General features: G+C 36.2%; 1 protein-coding gene across 2 annotated transcripts in view; it reads left to right on the top strand.

Moving 5' to 3' along the window:
• The first annotated feature begins 5,540 nt into the window (after nucleotides 1-5,540).
• AGMO (alkylglycerol monooxygenase) overlaps nucleotides 5,541-18,209 on the top strand; it is a 340,233-nt gene continuing 327,564 nt past the window's right edge. Inside the window, exons 1-3 of one of the 2 annotated variants that reach the window (XM_039217441.1) lie at nucleotides 5,541-5,596; nucleotides 6,260-6,461; nucleotides 8,126-8,256. In XM_039217441.1, the coding sequence (XP_039073372.1) occupies nucleotides 6,339-6,461; nucleotides 8,126-8,256 (254 nt within the window). In that variant the 5' untranslated portion in view covers nucleotides 5,541-5,596; nucleotides 6,260-6,338. Of the gene's footprint in view, nucleotides 5,597-6,182; nucleotides 6,462-8,125; nucleotides 8,257-18,209 lie in introns of those variants that run through there. The other variant, XM_039217442.1, reaches the window with a different exon arrangement.

Here is an 18,209-nt window from a genome sequence, read left to right as displayed (position 1 = left end):
AAAAATATTGTACAAGCATCCAAGAGGCATAAATGGGTAACTTAAGGAGGAAAAAAAAGTCACATTGAACTCAGACTTAATATCAGTATGAAATGTTAAATGCTGAAAGAAAATGTAGAAATATGTGTATTCTCTCACTCCCCTTCTCTTCAAAGGAGCATCCCATAAAAATTGTTTTAACGTGATTTATCATTTCATAAATATTGAAGCTAAGTATCATATGCAGAAGAGATGACAACAAAGACTTTAAAGAGGATTATGTCTTCTGTTAGTTAGAAGTTTATTGCTTCTCATCTCCAAATTCACACTTTGTTGTGTGATTGTGTGAATGGATCTGAGTCTTTTAAACATTTTTTCTGTGACAGCTGAGATGATGGTACCTCTGTCAGAAGCAGACCCTGGACAGTCATTGCTGAAGGCCTACTGCTGTGGGTACAGTAGGCAGACTGTACATTCCACGGACAGAGGTGAGTCCAGACCAAGTGTTAGCTCGTGAACATGGTCCTCTCAGTAGCCTCCCCCAACATGATTTCCAGTGAGTTTCTCAGTCTAGTCCTTCGGGTGGTGGCTGCCCCTTACTTCTGCTCCTCCTTTATTTTTTAAAGTTCCCTCAATTTTTATTAGGCACTCCCTCATCATGCCAGCTCCCTGTTATAAGCTGATAATTCTTTTTTATTTACTTATCTATTTATATGGAATATAATTAATATACAGTGCTATGTTACTCTCAGGTGTATAATATAGTGATTCAGCAATTTTATACATCAACAGTATTCTCTCAAGCCCCTTTATCTGTTTTATCTCACCAACCATCTCCCCTCTCACAACCATACCTTGTTCTCTGTATTGGAGTCTGTGTGTTTTGTCTTTTCCCTCTGTTTGTTTATTTTTGTTTCTGAAATTCCACATATGAGTGAAATTATATGGTATTTGTTTCCATCTGGCTTACTTCACTTATCTTTATGTCCTCTAGGCCCATCTTATTGTTGCAAATGGCAAGATCTCAATCCTTTTTATGTCTTAGTAGTGTTCCATTGTATGTGTATACCACGTCTTCTTTACTCATTCATCTATGGATGGATACTTGGGTTGCTTCCATATGTTGACTATTGTAAATAGGGCTGCAATAAACATAGGGGTGCACAGATCTTTTCAAATTACTTTTTTTTCCCATTTTATTTGGGCAGATATCCAATAGTAGAATTACTGAGTCATATGGTAACTCTATTTTTAAGTTTTTGAGGACGCTCCACATTGTTTTCCTTTGTGGCTGTGCCAATTTTCTTTCCACCAATAGTGTACAAGACTTCCTTTTTCTCCACATCCTCACCAACTCTTGTTATTTCGTACCATTTTCAATTCAGCCATACTAACAGGTGTGAGGTTATCTCATTGTGGTTTTGACTTGCACTTGGTGATATTAAGTATCTTTTCATGTGTCTGTTAGTAATCTATATGCCTTCTTTGGAAAAAAAAATGTTCAAGTTCTCTGCCCATTTTCAATTGAATTATTTGTATTTTTTTGCTGTTGAATTGTACAAATATAATATTAACCCCCTTATCATGTATATAATTTCCAAGTATCTCCCATTTAGTAGGTTGCCTTGTCATTTTGTTGATGATTTCCTTCACTGTGAAAAAGCTTTTTATTCTGTTGTAGTCCCAATAGTTTATTTTTGCTTTTGTTTCCCTTGCTTGAGGAGACATATCTAGAAAAGTATTTCTACAGTCAATGTCAAAACTGACAATTCTTTATATTAAATTTTCCCTGCTCACATTACTGTGATTTCTCTTTCCTGACCAGACAATTATCAGTATCACTTAGAGTTCCAAATCAGTTTTTTTTTTTTTTTTTTTTTAATGTCAGTTCAATACAAAAAGCTCCTGATGTCTTTTTGGTCAGATGTATTTGCAAATGAGAACACTTGTGCATCAGGTTTTCATGTCTTGTATTCTCATGGGATGTTTATAACTGGTACCAGCCTCTTCCTAAGCATTTCCACACTAATCATGTTAAAGAAGGGACTGCCAGGAGGGCCCTATTGACTAGAAGGATAGAAACCTGATAGAAAAGCACCTTGAACTATTTCAGGCTTCCTCTTTTGGATGCTTGTGTAAGTTTTCAACCATCTATTTAATACATCTTGGTTCATCTGAAATATTTCTAGCCCAAGTGTTTTTGTCTCTGTTGATTTGGGGGGTGGTAATTTTTGAGCCAAAGATTTTGTATTCAGCCAAGATATTCATCACATATATAGGTAAGAAAAAATTATGTTAAGATATACAATTATATATATAATCTTCTGGAAAAAGGGAGAAGAAAAACTTTGCTACCTGTGCCAGTACAAAAAAAAAATCAAGAATGAAGAGGATAGGGGGCCTGGTTGGCTCAGTTGGTAGAACATGTTACTCTTGATCTTGGTTGGGGTTTTGGATTTGAGCCCCACATTGAGGGGAGAGATTACTTAAAAATAAAATCTTAAAATAATGGAGAGGATAAGAAACACAAGGATCGAAGATTAGCATTGGCATCACTTAAATACAAAACTAGGTTTAAACGATGGTAGTGTGTATGCTTATTTGTTCCAGACAAGTTTATTGGGTGTCTCTGATGTCAGTTCTTCGAAATCAATCCATGAATTTAATGATGTTCCACGTAAAACGCCAATCGATTTTTTCAAGTTTAGCTTAAACAGATCCATTTGAATAGATGTGAAAAATGGTTTAACATTTTTGAAAAATAAAATTCACAAATGAAAAGTTGTTCCACAGGTTACCAGAATTTATTATGATAGTACAGTAACCTAAGACAACATGATACCAGTACAGAATAGATACATGCATTGGGTGGAGAGCCTGGAAACAGTGTAGATATGTAGAAGAATAGTGAAGAAGTACTGAAAAAATCCTGTGAACATTCTAGAAGAAAACATAAAAGGTTATTTTTATAGAGTTCTTGTGAGGAAAACATGAACAATACCCAAAGGCAGAAGTAAAAAAATAAAATTAAAAAAATAACACAAAGTTACAATTGCTGTATGACAACATGTATAACACAGTTAAAATAAAAATAAAGACTAAGAGAACATTTGCCACAAATATGAGCAAAACACAAATATATAGAGAATACAAATAGCCTATAAATCAATACAGAAAGACAATATAAAATCATGGGCAATATATATTTAAAAATAAATCACACACAAAGAAAAATAAATGACTAATAAATGTATTGCAAAGATTTTCAACGTCACTAGGGAAATGCAAATTAAAACAAGATGTCATTTTTCCCAGTTGGCTTAAAACTATAAAAGATTGATAGTATCCAGTCTTAGCAAGAGTGAAACACAGTTTTGGAGGGAATTTGGCAGCACCTATCAAAGCATAAATTTTACATACCCTTCAACAACATAATTCCACTGCTAGAAATCTATTTAACACAAAAATGTACACAAGTGGACAAGATATTTATACCATGATGTTCATTGCCACATAAAATTTATTGGCTAAAACTGGAACACTACATCTAATTGCACAGCAGTGGAGAAACAGTTAAGTAAGTTATGATGGTGTGCTCATCGTTGGTTGGCTTTTCCCTCAGATGCCTTTCCCCACTTTCTTCTTCCCTGCTGTGTATCTCCAGGCACTAGCCCCTGCAGATTTCTTTTCCTAGGCTTTTCTTTTACCTGGCTTTGACTCACTGGGGCCAGTGGGAAGTAATGCTGGGAGATTGATTGGCTGGAAGAAGCCAGTATCCAGCATATTTTTTTTCTAATTCCTCTCTGATTTGGGTATTGTTTTGGGGTTTGCTTCATGGTGGACCATCGTATTTCGCCCATCATGGTTCATTCCTTTCATGGGTGACCCAGTCCCTGAGCAGTATTAACACACCCTCCTTTTTTTTGTTCCTATAGATTAAAGATGCTAGTGGCTTCCTATTGATCTTAATCTCTAGATTGCTTCTGTGTTCCCATTTGATATTTTACCTCTTCCATCATTTCTGTAACTGATTCTTTGTATTCATGTTCTGCTGCTTTAAGTACTTAAAATAATTTTGTATTTTTTATTCCTGCTTGGAATATAGACAAACACACACACACTTACCTCTGCAGCCACTAAAACAAAACAAAACAAAACAAAACAAAACAAAACAAACATGTCTAACCATGTACTGAGTGGAACAATGCTCCAGATAAGTTGTTGACTCCAAGAAGAAAAGCTGCAGTCTCTTATGTTTAATATGGTCCATTACAAAAAGTCAAACAATATTCATGTGTTTGAATGCACTTCCATCACGAGAATAATAATGATAACAGCAACATTTTTGAGGAAACCACAAGTATGACAAAATATCCACTAAGAGAATTTGTATTTATGAAGTTGAAGGGAAGTGATATGTGTGTGTGTTGAGGGGAAGGAGTGCTGCTAATTTTAACTTGATCTACTGTTGTGTTTGGATTTTTTGCCCATACTGAATTACATTTGTAATTTCAGAAAATGTTGAAAGCAGATAATAAAGTAGTGCCTAAGATGATCATTTTTATCAAATATGTATCTGTACGTGTATTCATTTTTAATGGGATGTGTAATTCCTAATGGAATGAGAGCATGTATTCATTTGTGATAGGAACTGTCTGAAAGCACAGTCAGTCCTACAATATTTTTAAAGTACTAATTTGTTCCAACAGGGGATGGATAGTAATAGGGAATAATTGGAACTGGCCGTCCATGCCTATGTGTGATTTTGTTGGTGAGAAACACTAGGTGAATGTTAAAGCTTGCACCCTGCTTTACTGAAAGGCTTCAAAGTACACAGCATGCACACACACACACACACACACACACACACACCTTACACATCTACCAGCATCTTCACTTCACCCATATGCTATAAGCTACAGTACCCATATCCACTTTTATAACTTTCGGTCTCATTTCATATAAACATCCTTCAATTCTCTGTAATAACTCAAGTTCTGCCACTTTTCCAATGCCTACTTCCATAAACAAATGTCGGGTCTTTTTCAAGATGAAGCACCATATTGCTTGTAATATTTGTCCATTTCCTAACCATGTAACATGAATGTGTAAAAGTACTGCCGTTTTTACCAGGGGCCGATCTTCTTTTTTCTTTTCCTTATGGATCATTACAGAGTTTTCGAGTATTGCACCCTAATCCTATTTTCCTCATAAGCCTCACAGTTTTTATTGGACATCTTTGCATATCTTACTGATTTTTAGCAACATGTGTATCACAAAGCAGCAGGATTGACTATACATACACCAAAAGGTTAATGGTGTCTCTGGGTAGTAATTTATTTATTGTTTACCTATAGTTTCTATTTTTTCCTAAGAGAATCATGCATAGATAATTTAATAAAATCTACAAAAACATTTTTAAAAGATGAATTGGTAGCTAATGAGTGATCACTGCCATTCTAGGTAAAGGGCTGAAGTTATTCAGGAAACCTCCACTCATCCACTGGTGATGCAATCAGCAAGGTGCTCTCTCATCTCCTTAAAAGGCATAATCAATTTATGCTCCTCCTGCATAACACAGAAAAGGTCTTACAGAGACATCTTGTCAGCTTCTCCAGTAAGAGAATACTCGCAAGTGCTCAGAAGAATATGGATGTGATTAGTCAAGATTCTGTTAAATGGTGGCGGGGAGGGGGAGGGGGAGGAATCATGTAATAAGCCAAATGCTGCTAAATTGGTCTGCAAACATTCAGAAGTTAATAGCATACAAATCCAGAAATATATAGGCAATAGCTGGTGTGATATATTCAGTGCTTATTGACTTTGAAACTTGGTCTTACTGAGATTAGAGCACCCTGTCCTTTCAGGAAATAGGACTCTGTGGAGAGACAACAATGTGAATTTAAAAAAAAAAAGAATTTTTCTTTTATGATTTGAATCTTGAATCACCACCCACTTTTTCAGTGTGAACTTTGACCTATTAGCATTTTTTTCTTCCCATTTCTAAGCCCTTATCATGTCTTTGTTTGGTTTGTTTGTCTCCTTTTCAGTTTTTAATGTTTAGTTATTCCACCTACTGTCAAACTCCTGTTTATCTTAGATTTGGGCCTGATTCCTCGCCTTTCGTTTCCTCACATGTCCTGCACCCAGTGAACTCTGAACTCCTTCCGGATCCCTGTGTTTTCCTGTCTCCCTACCCAGAATCTGCTGTTGGCTGTGTTCTCCACGGAGCTTTGTTTCTAGTTGTTCTCTGACAAAGGGCTTGTTCTGTGCAGCACAGATCATCCTCTTTGTTCAGCCTCTGGCTTCAACCACTGCATCACAAATATTCTCCAGCTGGGAATCAAACAAGGGCAGACATGAACCCAGAAGCCCAACAGGATGTTTCAGTTTCCCAGGGAATTCGCATGATGTTTTACATGATGAAGCCCAATGAAACGTCATTCCAAACCCTGGAAGAGGTGCCTGATTATGTAAAACAGGTGAGACTCTCTGGTAAGAGGCTACTGTGGCTTTTTTCTTAATAAGAAGTAAGTTCAGCACATCCTGGGGTTTTGTTCACTTTCATTCTTCAGATTGTTAAATCTAATAAAAAATAACTCAGTTTCATAAAGGCACGGAGCAAAATTAGAATTTCTACTTGAACTGAATTTCCTATAACAATACCTATAGCCATTTTCTCCTATTAACCTCCTCTCCTTGGGTATGTCTCTGCAGAATAAGATAAAACTTTATGAAGTTTTCCTGGACACAGTGGTGTTACAAATTTAGCTGTCAGAAGCTCAGAGTCCAATGGTTATATGACATCAGTAAACTTTGTAACAATTTTGGTTTTAAAGGGCAAACCACCTCCCAGGAAACTATTTCCTCTTTAATTTGGTAGAGTAGTTCTGCAGAATGGATATAGAGCTGACCGAGTCCAACTCTGACTTCCTAAGTTTGAACTTGAACCAAGTTTTCTTTGAAATTCTGAAGTGTTCAGAGGCACTTTTTACTTCTGGTTCCTGGCTATGATTGGAAGTGGAAATATCCAGAATTAGAACTTGAATACCTAAGTTCCCCACCCTGTCAAAGTTGTTCCTATAACACTTACTAGTTCAGACCAGAAATAAGGGGAAAAAAATGACATCAGAGAATATGTTCTTGGGAGTTCAGTTTAGAAACTTCAGAATTCATGATCAGCTTCCAACTGAGTGAAACTCATAACTTTTTCAGGTTTGATATTACTCCTGAGTTTTTAAGAAGAAAAATGTGATATTCACATCTTCATAGATCATTTTTTTTTATTATAACATCAAGCTTAATTCAATATTTGTTATCCATGGTGAACCCTAAAAAATATCTATCGTAACACAAAAAGTAATCAGAATGAATAAGACTTGAATGGTATTTTAAATACATGCTTTAAGTGATCAAATTCTCTGAAATACTCAGAAGAAAATTCTTTTTTCTTATAGTTTCAATTTTGTCATTCCTGTAATTCCGATATAAAAAACTAGCAATATGTGCATCCTAAGTGAAATCTTCTAAAGAAGGCCCATCTTAGTCGTGTAGATAATAGAATTCTGATTATTGTACTTATTTTAAACTTTTTTTAAAAAATGTTTTTTATTTATTTCTGAGCGAGTGAGAGAGAGAGCATGAGCAGAGGAGGATCAGAGAGAGAGGGAGACACAGAATCTGAAATAGGCTCTAGGCTCTGAGCTGGGTGTCAGCACAGAGCCCGACGCGGGGCTCAAACCCATGAACCATGAGATCATGACCTGAGCTGAAGTCGGACGCTTAGCAGACTAAGCCACCTAGGCGTCCCCATTGTACTTACTTTAAAATGTATTCTTTTAGATCTAACTTGAAACCCATCCCTCCTAATCTTAGTATTTTCTTGGCAGAATTATCATAGCTACATCTATGCTTATATTTCATTTTCAAACTGGATGATAGATTTTGAGCACCTGTTTAGTATATGTCCAAAATAATCAGATTTCTTTGCCTATTGGGAAGAAATGATCCTCTAGGATAGGCATATACCTTCTCCTGCTATGGGATGTCACTCTGGGCTTCCTACTTCTAGAATGACTAATCAGGAAATGTGGAAAAATTTCATACCGAGCACAATAGCATCTTTTTTGTGCCATTTCCTTTCCAGGCAACTCCATTTTTCATTTCCTTAATGCTTCTTGAACTGGTTGTCAGCTGGATTCTCAAAGGGAAGCCACCAGGTCGTTTGGATGATGCATTAACATCAATATCAGCCGGCATTCTTTCTCGGCTTCCAAGGTGAGTTAGTGGGTTGGTGATGCAGAGTGAATAAACTGAAATTCTCTAAATAAGATGGAAAAGGAACCCATTGTATGGGAATTAGTCTGTTATCACATATATCCCCAAAGAATTCAGTTACTATCTTTATTTAAATTTTTGATATTTTGTTCACCTTAGATTTGTTTTTATGTTCAGCTTTAAAAATATTGTTCTAAATATTATTTATCTTGATTACTGAGTTTATTGTCCCCCCTCCCCTTTAAATTTCGTGCCCAAAGTAAGTGTTTAACCTAGTCTCAGTCCTGAGTTATGGTCTACTTCTCTGCTGGAAAAATAATTTTGCCTCAGGCAAATTTACATGCTATAGCAATCTGGGGTACAGACACTTCCTAGTAAAGGTTGCACAAAGCTTTGTATTACTACATGGTTTCCTAAGTGGTCTCTGTTCCTGTTACTAGTGCTACCTCATTTTCAGCCAAACATTTCCATAATACAGATCTGGTGAAAATTCTTCATAGTTTCCATATTGCCTAAGGATAATGTCTGAATGTTTTTTTTTTTTTTTTTCCTGATATATTGAAGCCTTTATCTACACTTGCTTTTGCTTTCTTCATTCTCCTTCCCCGTTTGCAATATTTGGTCTTTCCATACCCCACCACTTGTCATTACCCAGATGTCACACATGCTTCCCTATGCTTGGAAAGTCATTCATGTGGCTAACTCTAATTCTTTTCTTAAGTCTAAGCATAGACTTCTCCTGAAGAGTCACACTGTTCAGCAAATCTTCCCTTTTTTCTAAGCCTACTTTCGACACCACTTCACTATGGCCTCACACAATTTTGTGCATACCCCAGATTAGAATTGTCACATGGCATTATGCCTGCCTGTTTTTTTCCTAGTTCTTCCTGATAACTTGCTTGCACCTTGAGAACAAGGGGGATCTTTCTTCATAATTTTAACTCCTATGCCTGGGATACCAGAGTCATGGTAGATTTTTATAAATTTAATATATTTTTTAAAGCTTGTTAATTTATTTTGATAGAGAGAGTGAACATGTACATGCAAGCAGGGGAGGGGCAGAAAGAGAAGGAGAGAGAGAATCCTAAGCAGGCTCTGCCCTGACAGCACGTAACCCCCTTGTGGGGCTTGATCTCACGAACCATGAGACCCTGATATAAGTGAAAATCAAGAGTCAGACTATTAACTGACTGACCCATTCAGACACCCCTTAATTTAATAATCTTATAGTGTTTCTTGATAATAAATTTCGATGATGAAGGCACCAAACAGTAAATAGTAAATGACTTATTACTTTTTAGAAAGAATAAATTTTAATGTAGGTAGAGGAGAAACCAAAACATGGGGGCTCTTCAGTGCATAAGGATTTACCAAAGGGTCAGAGGGTGAGGGAAGATTCCCTTAAAACTCTGTGCTTTGCATTACTGATGGATGCTCTCATTCATACTTCCCACCTTTTGCTGCTTTTACTGTTTTAAGAGCGTTACTTCTGATCAGTGCTCATTGCATTGGAGTGTTTCTATGAGCTTCCCAGTGGGAACCAAGGTAGATTGTTTTAAAGTTTATTTATTTATTTTGAGAGAAAGAGAGAGAAATAAAGGGAGGGAGAGAAAGAGAGTATAGGAGGGGCAGAGAGAGGGGAAGAGAGAGAATCCCAAGCAGACTCCTCACTGTCAGCACAGCGCTAAACACAAGACCTGAACTCACAAAACCCTGAGATCCTGACCGAGAGTTAGGCGCTTAACAACTGAGCCACCTAGGTGCCCCCCAAGGTGGACTTTTAAAAATGAAAATGTAAAGATACTCAAGAAAAGGTAGAATGATTTCATATAATTGCAAAAATTGTTTATTTTTTATAGTTTAAATTTTTTTTAATGTTTTATTTGTTTCTGAGAGAGAGCAAGAGAATGTGAGCATAAGCAGGGGAGGGTCAGAGAGAGAGGGAACCCCAGAATCTGAAACAGGCTCCAGGCTTTGAGCTGGCTGTCAGCACAGAGCCCGATGTGGGGCTTGAACCCACAAACCGTGAGATCATGACCTGAGCTGATGTTGGACGCTTAACCAACTGACCCACCCAGGCGCCCCTGCAAAAATTGTTTAGATAACAGGGAACCTAAAAGTAAAATTTCTTTCATAAGTGTTACTATGGAAAAGTAGGCTAATGGGTATAAAATAATAATCATCATCATAATCATCATAATAATGACTCTGAAAAACTACTCATGTTTGCACACTGCTGTCAGAGGATAATATCTCAAGTTCTTTGTAGTTGATTCCCAGAATATGCTAAATAAGAATTTACCATTATACATAATTTCTTCTATCTCATGTCTCCCTTGAACAAAACTGAACAAGAAGTACATTCAGCATACTTGAAGGACATGTAGATCTGGTTATTGAAAACTACCCGGTTGTTTACTGTAGTTCATGCTGAAGAAGTTAAGTGTACATGTTCATGGAAATTCAACAACTGATGAGCTTTAAGAATAACTTGGTAACTGAGAGGTACCCTGAAGTACATTTGGGGTTCACATATTTTGTTGAGTTGAAATGAATTTATTAACAACTCAGGAAGACATCAAACTGTATGAATGCTGAAGCATTCATACAGCATTCATTCAGTAATTCATTCAGCATTACTTTTACTTTTTCATATATTTTACTTTTATATATTAGAATATATATATTCTAAAAATCCCCAAGGCATGATGGGGAGGAGAGAGAGGGAGAGAAAGAAAGAGAGAAGATGAGAGAGGGAAAGAAAGGGAGAGGGAGAGCAAGAAAGACCAAAACAAAGCAGTCCTTTAAGGATGGAACATGCATGTCTTTTCCTTCAAACCCACTACCCACAGCCCTCCTTAAGATTACACAGGCTATTCACCCTGGTGCCCTTTGAAAGAAAGGTAAAATGCTGTGAACTTGAATGGGGGGGCATATTTTTCCATAGTTGTATTTTGAAGGGGAACAGCAAATTGTTTATTGTTGTTGTTGTTTCTGTATGTTTGAACAGCAATTCTAAATTATAAAATATGGATAATTTTGTAAGTTTTTCAAGGAATTTATCTTTCATAACCTTTTACTTATAACATTCTGCAAAGCAAATTATTTGAAAAAGCAATGTAAAAATAATTTCATTTATTTTGTTCCTATTAAACACACACATACACACAAAGACACACAATGACACACACACACACACACACGTAGAGAAGAAAAGCTGATCCACAGGTTCCATTCCACTCAATCCCCTTTCGGCAAAAGACAGGAAGGGGGATTTAACAGAAACTCTTAAAACAATATTTCAGCATCAAGGGGAATCCTTGTGCAAATCATTAACAGCTGAGGGTTAGATTAACACAGCATTGATTATATCCTCTCCAAGGGACTAATTTCATTTTCTACACCAGCAACAGGGGCTTGCCACATCCTTAAAATACCTGATTGTGAGAAAAATGGTAGTATACCATTTGTTAATCTGCTTCTGAGCAATTACACTTTGGATAATAATTCCAAGTAGGCATGTGGCCACTGACAAAAGAGGTTGTGGAAATCAAAGTGAAACCATGAACATGTTTTTCCACTTTGCCATTCATGTAATGGAAATGCTGTATGCAGACTTTGAGGAAAGACAACATTTGTTTGAGGATGTCAGTTTCATTGTTACATAAAATTCAAACTGTCTTGAAAATTAGTAGCCTACTTAGCATATTGATAGAAAAGATACATGTTGTGTCTTTCAAATACTTATGTAAGGGAAAATATTATTCATAGGCAAGATTATATCTTGTTTATAAGCCTGTCAGACACACCATGACGTGTAATAAAAGTCCATCTGTCCTAAGAACCAGATTCTGGGCAGACTTGCATCTGTTTTGCTCTTCTGGAATCCAGTAGGCAGACTCTTCCTCTTTAGAATCTATTTCTGAAATTATAGACAGATATTTGTATTTATCATAGTTAAACGCAGGGTAGTGTATGTAGATAATCTGCCTTTCGATCAATTACTTGCATATGTGACTATAAAAATTAAACCTAACAAAATGCTTACTATATCTACCTTAAAAGCTATCTAAAACTTGTGAAATATCCTGCTACTGACCTAAATGCTAATGAGTGAAAAATAATCACATCTCTTTTTTTTTCCTGCTTATTTGAGCAGAACTCAATTTCCAATTCTTCATTAGAAAACCAGGACCTCAATTTGTTACTTCCTTTCAATGTTTCTGCTTCCATAAATTGCATCCTCCCCAGAGAAATTTTATTCCCGATATAAATATCTACAGTATGTTTGTTTTTAATGGGTTCATTTAGTCTGTTGAAACAGCAGATTATAAATCAAATTGCAATAGGTTGAAGGATAATTTAAGTAGGTAAATTTTCAAATAAGTTGGGGACACTCCACTTTTAATACATATGGGTCATTGCCAATTTTTACTATGGAGCTAGCTCCGCAGTATTCAGCCATACATATGCACAGTTTTACTGGCCATGACTGCCATGGAATTTTCCATTCCTGACAAGAAAGTTTCAATTCATTAAAAAAAAAAAAATTAAAGAGGAGGAAATTAAACTTCTTTAAAATACTTTGACTCCTTGGACTGGGATTGGAGAATAAAGGAAAATTGTGTACTGGGTTTTTATATTAGACTGTAGTATCAGAGGCAATATTGCCTTTGGCGACATCAGACTTCTAACAAATAAGTGCCTGTCATTTTGGATAAGGACTTTAATAAACAGTTACTCATTGTCCAGAATAAGAAATCATGCATATATGTAATGTTAATAGTTCTATTTTGTTATTAATATTAATATATTTTTATTAACTTTGAAAAATTTTTAAAACCACTTCAGGTGAAGAAAATACATTTTTAAAATGTGTTGCTTTGTTAATTAGACTTGCTAGAGAAAATGCCTCATTTCCTCTTAACTTTTACCTCAAACTTTACAAATAGACTTTGTCTTTGTTATTTGTCATTTGTTGCGAAATGAGATGAAGCAATCACTTCATAAATGTAATGTCACTTCACAGTAAGAGATAGCAGTACAAATTTTATCTGTCTTTAAGAGGCAGAGGTTGTATTGGGTTTTCTGTTAATACTGAGCAAAAATCAATATTCCACTAGATGGAGCAAAAGTGGCAGTAGCTTTGCAGAGAGGGAAAGGTCCTGGACTAGATTGAAGAGATTTTGAAATAAGTAAACAATAAATTTTCTTGGAAAAAATCAATATATGTAGTCTAAATATATTCCTTTCTAACTTCCTGAAATTTGTAAGAATATGCAGAATGATCTCATTCAAATATTAGTTTATTTTCTGATTTGTAAGACAAGATTGTTAGACACAAAAATACCTTTTTTTTTTTTTTTCAATTTGTCATTATCTGGCCAAGTCATACCTTATACTCAGCTCTGACGGAAGTTATGAACTAGTATAAATTGGCAGATGTCTGTAAGGACTGAGTACAAATTTTCACTTACTCTAAAGGTCGCTTAGAGATTTTAAGTTTACAATAAGAACATTACATCAAATTTCACTTGCTTGAGTAATGATTAGAGCATGGGAGTACTTGAAAGTGAGATAATTTTAGGGTCCATTCATCTTAATTTTTGCATATCTTAAATTAGCCCTGAGATACTGATGGGTGACCAACATGTCCCACATTACCTTTCTGCTTTTGATGATGGGTACATTCAAACTGAGATCACTTTGAGAATTGCAGAGCTTTGTAATTTGCAATCCTTAGTTAATATTTATTCCAATGTGTTGATTAAAAAATCTCAACATTTTAAATTACCTTCATTCTTTTAAAAATTCAGGATCAATCTCAGGATAGCAATTTATTCAGTGACTTGCTGGATTTTACAGTAACTAAACATTGACAGGGCACATTTCTAGTTTTAAGAGAAATGTATAAAACTCAAAGAATTAACTACCTTTCTTTCACTAAAGTCATACATCAGATGGAAGAGAAAATAACTATTTGGGGAGAAATAGTGAAGAAAAAAGACAGCGGGTGGAAAGCCCCTGTAAATGCAGGTTGTTGATTAGAGGATTCTAATGCCTCCTTCTATTTAGACCATTTACTTTATCTTGCATTCAAACTGACTGGGTAAAAGGCATCTAGTATTTGGTTATGCAAATCCCCTGTGCTACCTCAAATTTCATCTCCCCTTGATAAAGTAAGCACATTACATTCATACATATTACATATGTCTCTTCCCACAGGATGGAGTTTAGAGAGTTGGTTTGAATTCCACAGTGCAGAGTCATACTCTGGGGGTCAGGCCTGGGAGAGGACTGAGGAATTGGGAAGAAAAAGAGGAAGGAGCTTTGGTTTATGATTCAAGGTCTGGTGGGAACATTTTTGAAAATGTAGGTGCTATTTCCTGCAATCAAGGGCTTTCCAGAGCTTGATAATCATTTCCCAGCTGTATCCCTTTTGCTGAACTGTTTTTAGTTGTGGGCACTCCGTCACTGTTTTTCCCCATCTATGATGGAAGAGGATCATATTCATCTTGCTGATAGAAAGCAGGGAATTTAACTCCCACAGCTTCTCCCTGCTTTGCCTCTGCTTTGGGAAAGGTTTGCCTTCTTGCTAAAGTGTGAAAAAAAAAAAAAAAAGTCTTGACTGTAGTATGTCAGGCATATTTCAGCTCGATTTGTGTCAACCCTAATAAGTAAGTTGACAGAGTAATAAATTGGGTGTCTACTCAAGACCTGGCACCTGTACAGGAAATAAAGAAGTATTTCAATTGTAGGCAGGTTCTCTTTGTTTTGCAAGTGGAAGTTTTTCAGGGACCCTCTCTCTTGTATTGAAGTCTTAGTATCTTTAAAGTCTATTTCAGTTGTCCATGGCACTGACAAGGGAGAAAGTACCTTTAAAAAAAAGATTCTGGACAGATGAAATATTGATGAGGCAGGTTATTATGACTGCCCTGTTCACCAATGTGTCCTCCCAAATCCTGTTGTACCGGGCACCTAGTAGTCTCTTAACTTGAATTTATTGAACGATTCAGTGAGTCCTATTCTCCACCTTGATAAATGTTGTATATTAGTTTGTTATGATTTCAACTCCACTTCTTTATGGCTCAGGTGAAGTTGTTTGGATCTAAGGAGTGAATTTCCTTACATGGAGGAAGCCTTGTCAGGACGATGCCATCATAATGTGCTACTGAATGCTTTTGATAGGAACATATGATGTAATGGACAATTAAAGCTTAAAAAAATAAGACTTTGTGAGGACTTAAAGAAAACTGTTCAAGCTACTTGAAAATTGGCAAAGCTGCTCTTTGCTGACCTAAATAGTTCACATTAGACTCTGGGGCATTCCTTCCTGCCATGGCAAGGCTGCTCCTTGCTGGCAGTAGTGAGAACTGTGTGGCAGCCCATGAAAGAAATCATCTTGCCCACCAGCACTGGTGCCTTTGCTGTGCCAGCAGTGTGTTCTAGCAGCAAGGGGCTTTCAACTTGTGCTGACAGCTAGACATCAGCTCTTTGTGACCATGGTACCTCTTCTGATCACCAACCCATAGAAACACATACCTTCAGTAAATCTGGACTTCATTTGTCTAAAATAATAGTGAAATTAATCTGTTATTGGTTTGGACTTTTAATTTCTTTATTGGAGTATTAAGAGGTATGATCCTCTATGCCACTGGTTTGTGAAATATTATTATAAATTATAATTCCCACAGTAAACCTGCCTGAAATAATTGGTCTTTGAGCATAACTTGTCATAAAAAATAATAAATAACCTGGGTAAAAAATTGGAAGTTTTTTATATTGGAAAGTTTTATATTTTGAGATTTTGGATTCCTCAGAGTTTCAGAATAGTGTGAGAGCCCCTTGCCCATGGCCTATTCTATCTCATGATGGATGCCAAATACTGAATGTGAACATCCTAGAATGTGTGTCCCAGCTCTGTCTACCTACCTTTAAAAAGTCATTCTGGATTATTTTGTCATCTCTAGTAGTCTGCACACCTACATAGGTTGGCTTTCTCAAGGACCCAACCAGTAAAGAGGCCCATGCAAGTCCTACAACCAGGCTCAGAGCTTTTTTGATTGGGATTCTGAAATAGTCAGAATATGGCTTGGATGTGACAGGAGTTCTGCATAGGGAGTTTCTTTAGGTCAAGAACTCACCCTCAGGGAAAAAAAACTGCTCTTTCTAGCCATATAATTGTTGGAGGAGGTCAGTGGGAGGATCTTTGCACTGAATGTCTCCTGAGCTAGACTAAGGCAGTCAGAGTCTTCTTACCTTCTCCCTGTCCTTGGAATATATAATCTGATACTATTATCATACTAGCAGCTGTTTTAAGGATGAAGCCTTTGAAGATTAAGGTGTTGAGACCATTTGGACTGAATATGTGACTGAACCCTGTTAAGACCTCTCTGTAGGGGCACCTGGGTGGCTCAGTCGATTAAGCATCCAACTTTGGCTCAGGTCATGATCTCACCATAAGTGAGTTCAAGCCCCCATTAGGCTCTCTGCTGTTAGCACAGAACCAGCTTCAGGTCCTCCATCCCCCTGTTTCTGCCCCTCCTCGGTTCACTCTCTCCCTCTCTCTCTCTCAAAAATAAATAAACATTAAAAAAGAAAGACCTCTATATAAACTTTTAAGATTCTAGCAGGCAGGAATAGAGATCTTCTGATATTAAGGCTGGCCAAGACAAGCCTTCTATGTAAGTTTCTTGGCTTATGAAAACTACCACCCACTGGGGCTTCTGGGTGATTCAGTGGATTGCAAGTCATGATCTCATGGTTCCTGAGTTCAAGCCTCACATCTGGCTCACTGCTGTCAGGGCAGAGCCTCCTTGGAATCCTTTGTCCCCCTTTCTGCGCCCCTCTCTTGGTTGTGCTCTTTGAAAAAAAAATCTTTTTAAACATTAAAAAAAAATGCCACCTACCAATCTAGAGTGATTTGCCACATTCTTTGATTTCTCTGTACTCTTCACATACAGGGGACAATTTAAGAACTAACAATAATCTCAAATTGAAAAATAGCTTTTAAGATCTGATAATGTATAGTCATTTCAAAAATGTAGGCTTTGGGGGCTCATGGGTAGCTGAGACCCTTAAGTGACCAACTCTTGATTTTGGCTCAGATCATGATCTCATGGTTATGGGATTGAGCCCTGTGTCCTGTTCTGAGCTGACAGCATGGATTCTGCTTGGGATTTTCTATCTCCCTTTCTCCCGTCTGCTCCCTCCCTCTCTTTCCTTAAAAAAGTTTGTAAAAAAACGGTAGACATTTGGTATTTCTATTCATTATTTATATTAATGCTATTTTGAAGGAACCTAATGTTCTATGTTACTAATAGAACTAATTAACTAATAATTTGATGTATTCAAACTAGGAGATATTTTTAAAGTTATTAAAACATAGTTATAGTGATATCATAATTAAAGTCAAACATAGATTAAAATTAAAGGCTTGTATCTTCAAAAGACTCATTTACATGCTAATTCATAGATGCTCACTCTAAAGAGGGAAATACTATTAAAATGGTCAATTTTAATACTATACTAATTTGAGCTACTTCTTCAGCTTTAATTTAAAGTTAGAATGTTTAACAGTTTCTTCATTTGTTCCTAGTTTATAAGTGAATCTTTATTAAACAAAAAGATCAATTCACTTTACATATTAATAATGAATAGAAAAAGTCAATTCAACCAAATTTATAGACGTGATAAAGGAATGATTATCTTTAGTCTAAACTTAAAGTTGAGGACAGACAATTTCAAGAGAAAATGCTACACTTAATGAAATTGAAGTATATTACGTATGTTTTGGAAAGTTCTTGATAAGAATTACAGAGGCTTGGTAGCATAGGTGGCAAAACATATTCCATTGCCTAGGTTTTAAAAACAATTGTTTCTTCTAACTAGATTTTAAAAAAATTTAATACCTCTCTCACTGACATACAATGATATATTAGTTTCAGTTGTAC

The sequence above is a fragment of the Hyaena hyaena genome, unplaced genomic scaffold (assembly GCF_003009895.1).
Source record: "Hyaena hyaena isolate Hyena2069 unplaced genomic scaffold, ASM300989v1 scaffold_690, whole genome shotgun sequence".
Lineage (NCBI taxonomy): Eukaryota > Metazoa > Chordata > Mammalia > Carnivora > Hyaenidae > Hyaena > Hyaena hyaena.
The sequence above is the reverse complement of the archived record's forward strand: the minus strand, read 5'-3'. Positions and strand labels throughout refer to the sequence as shown.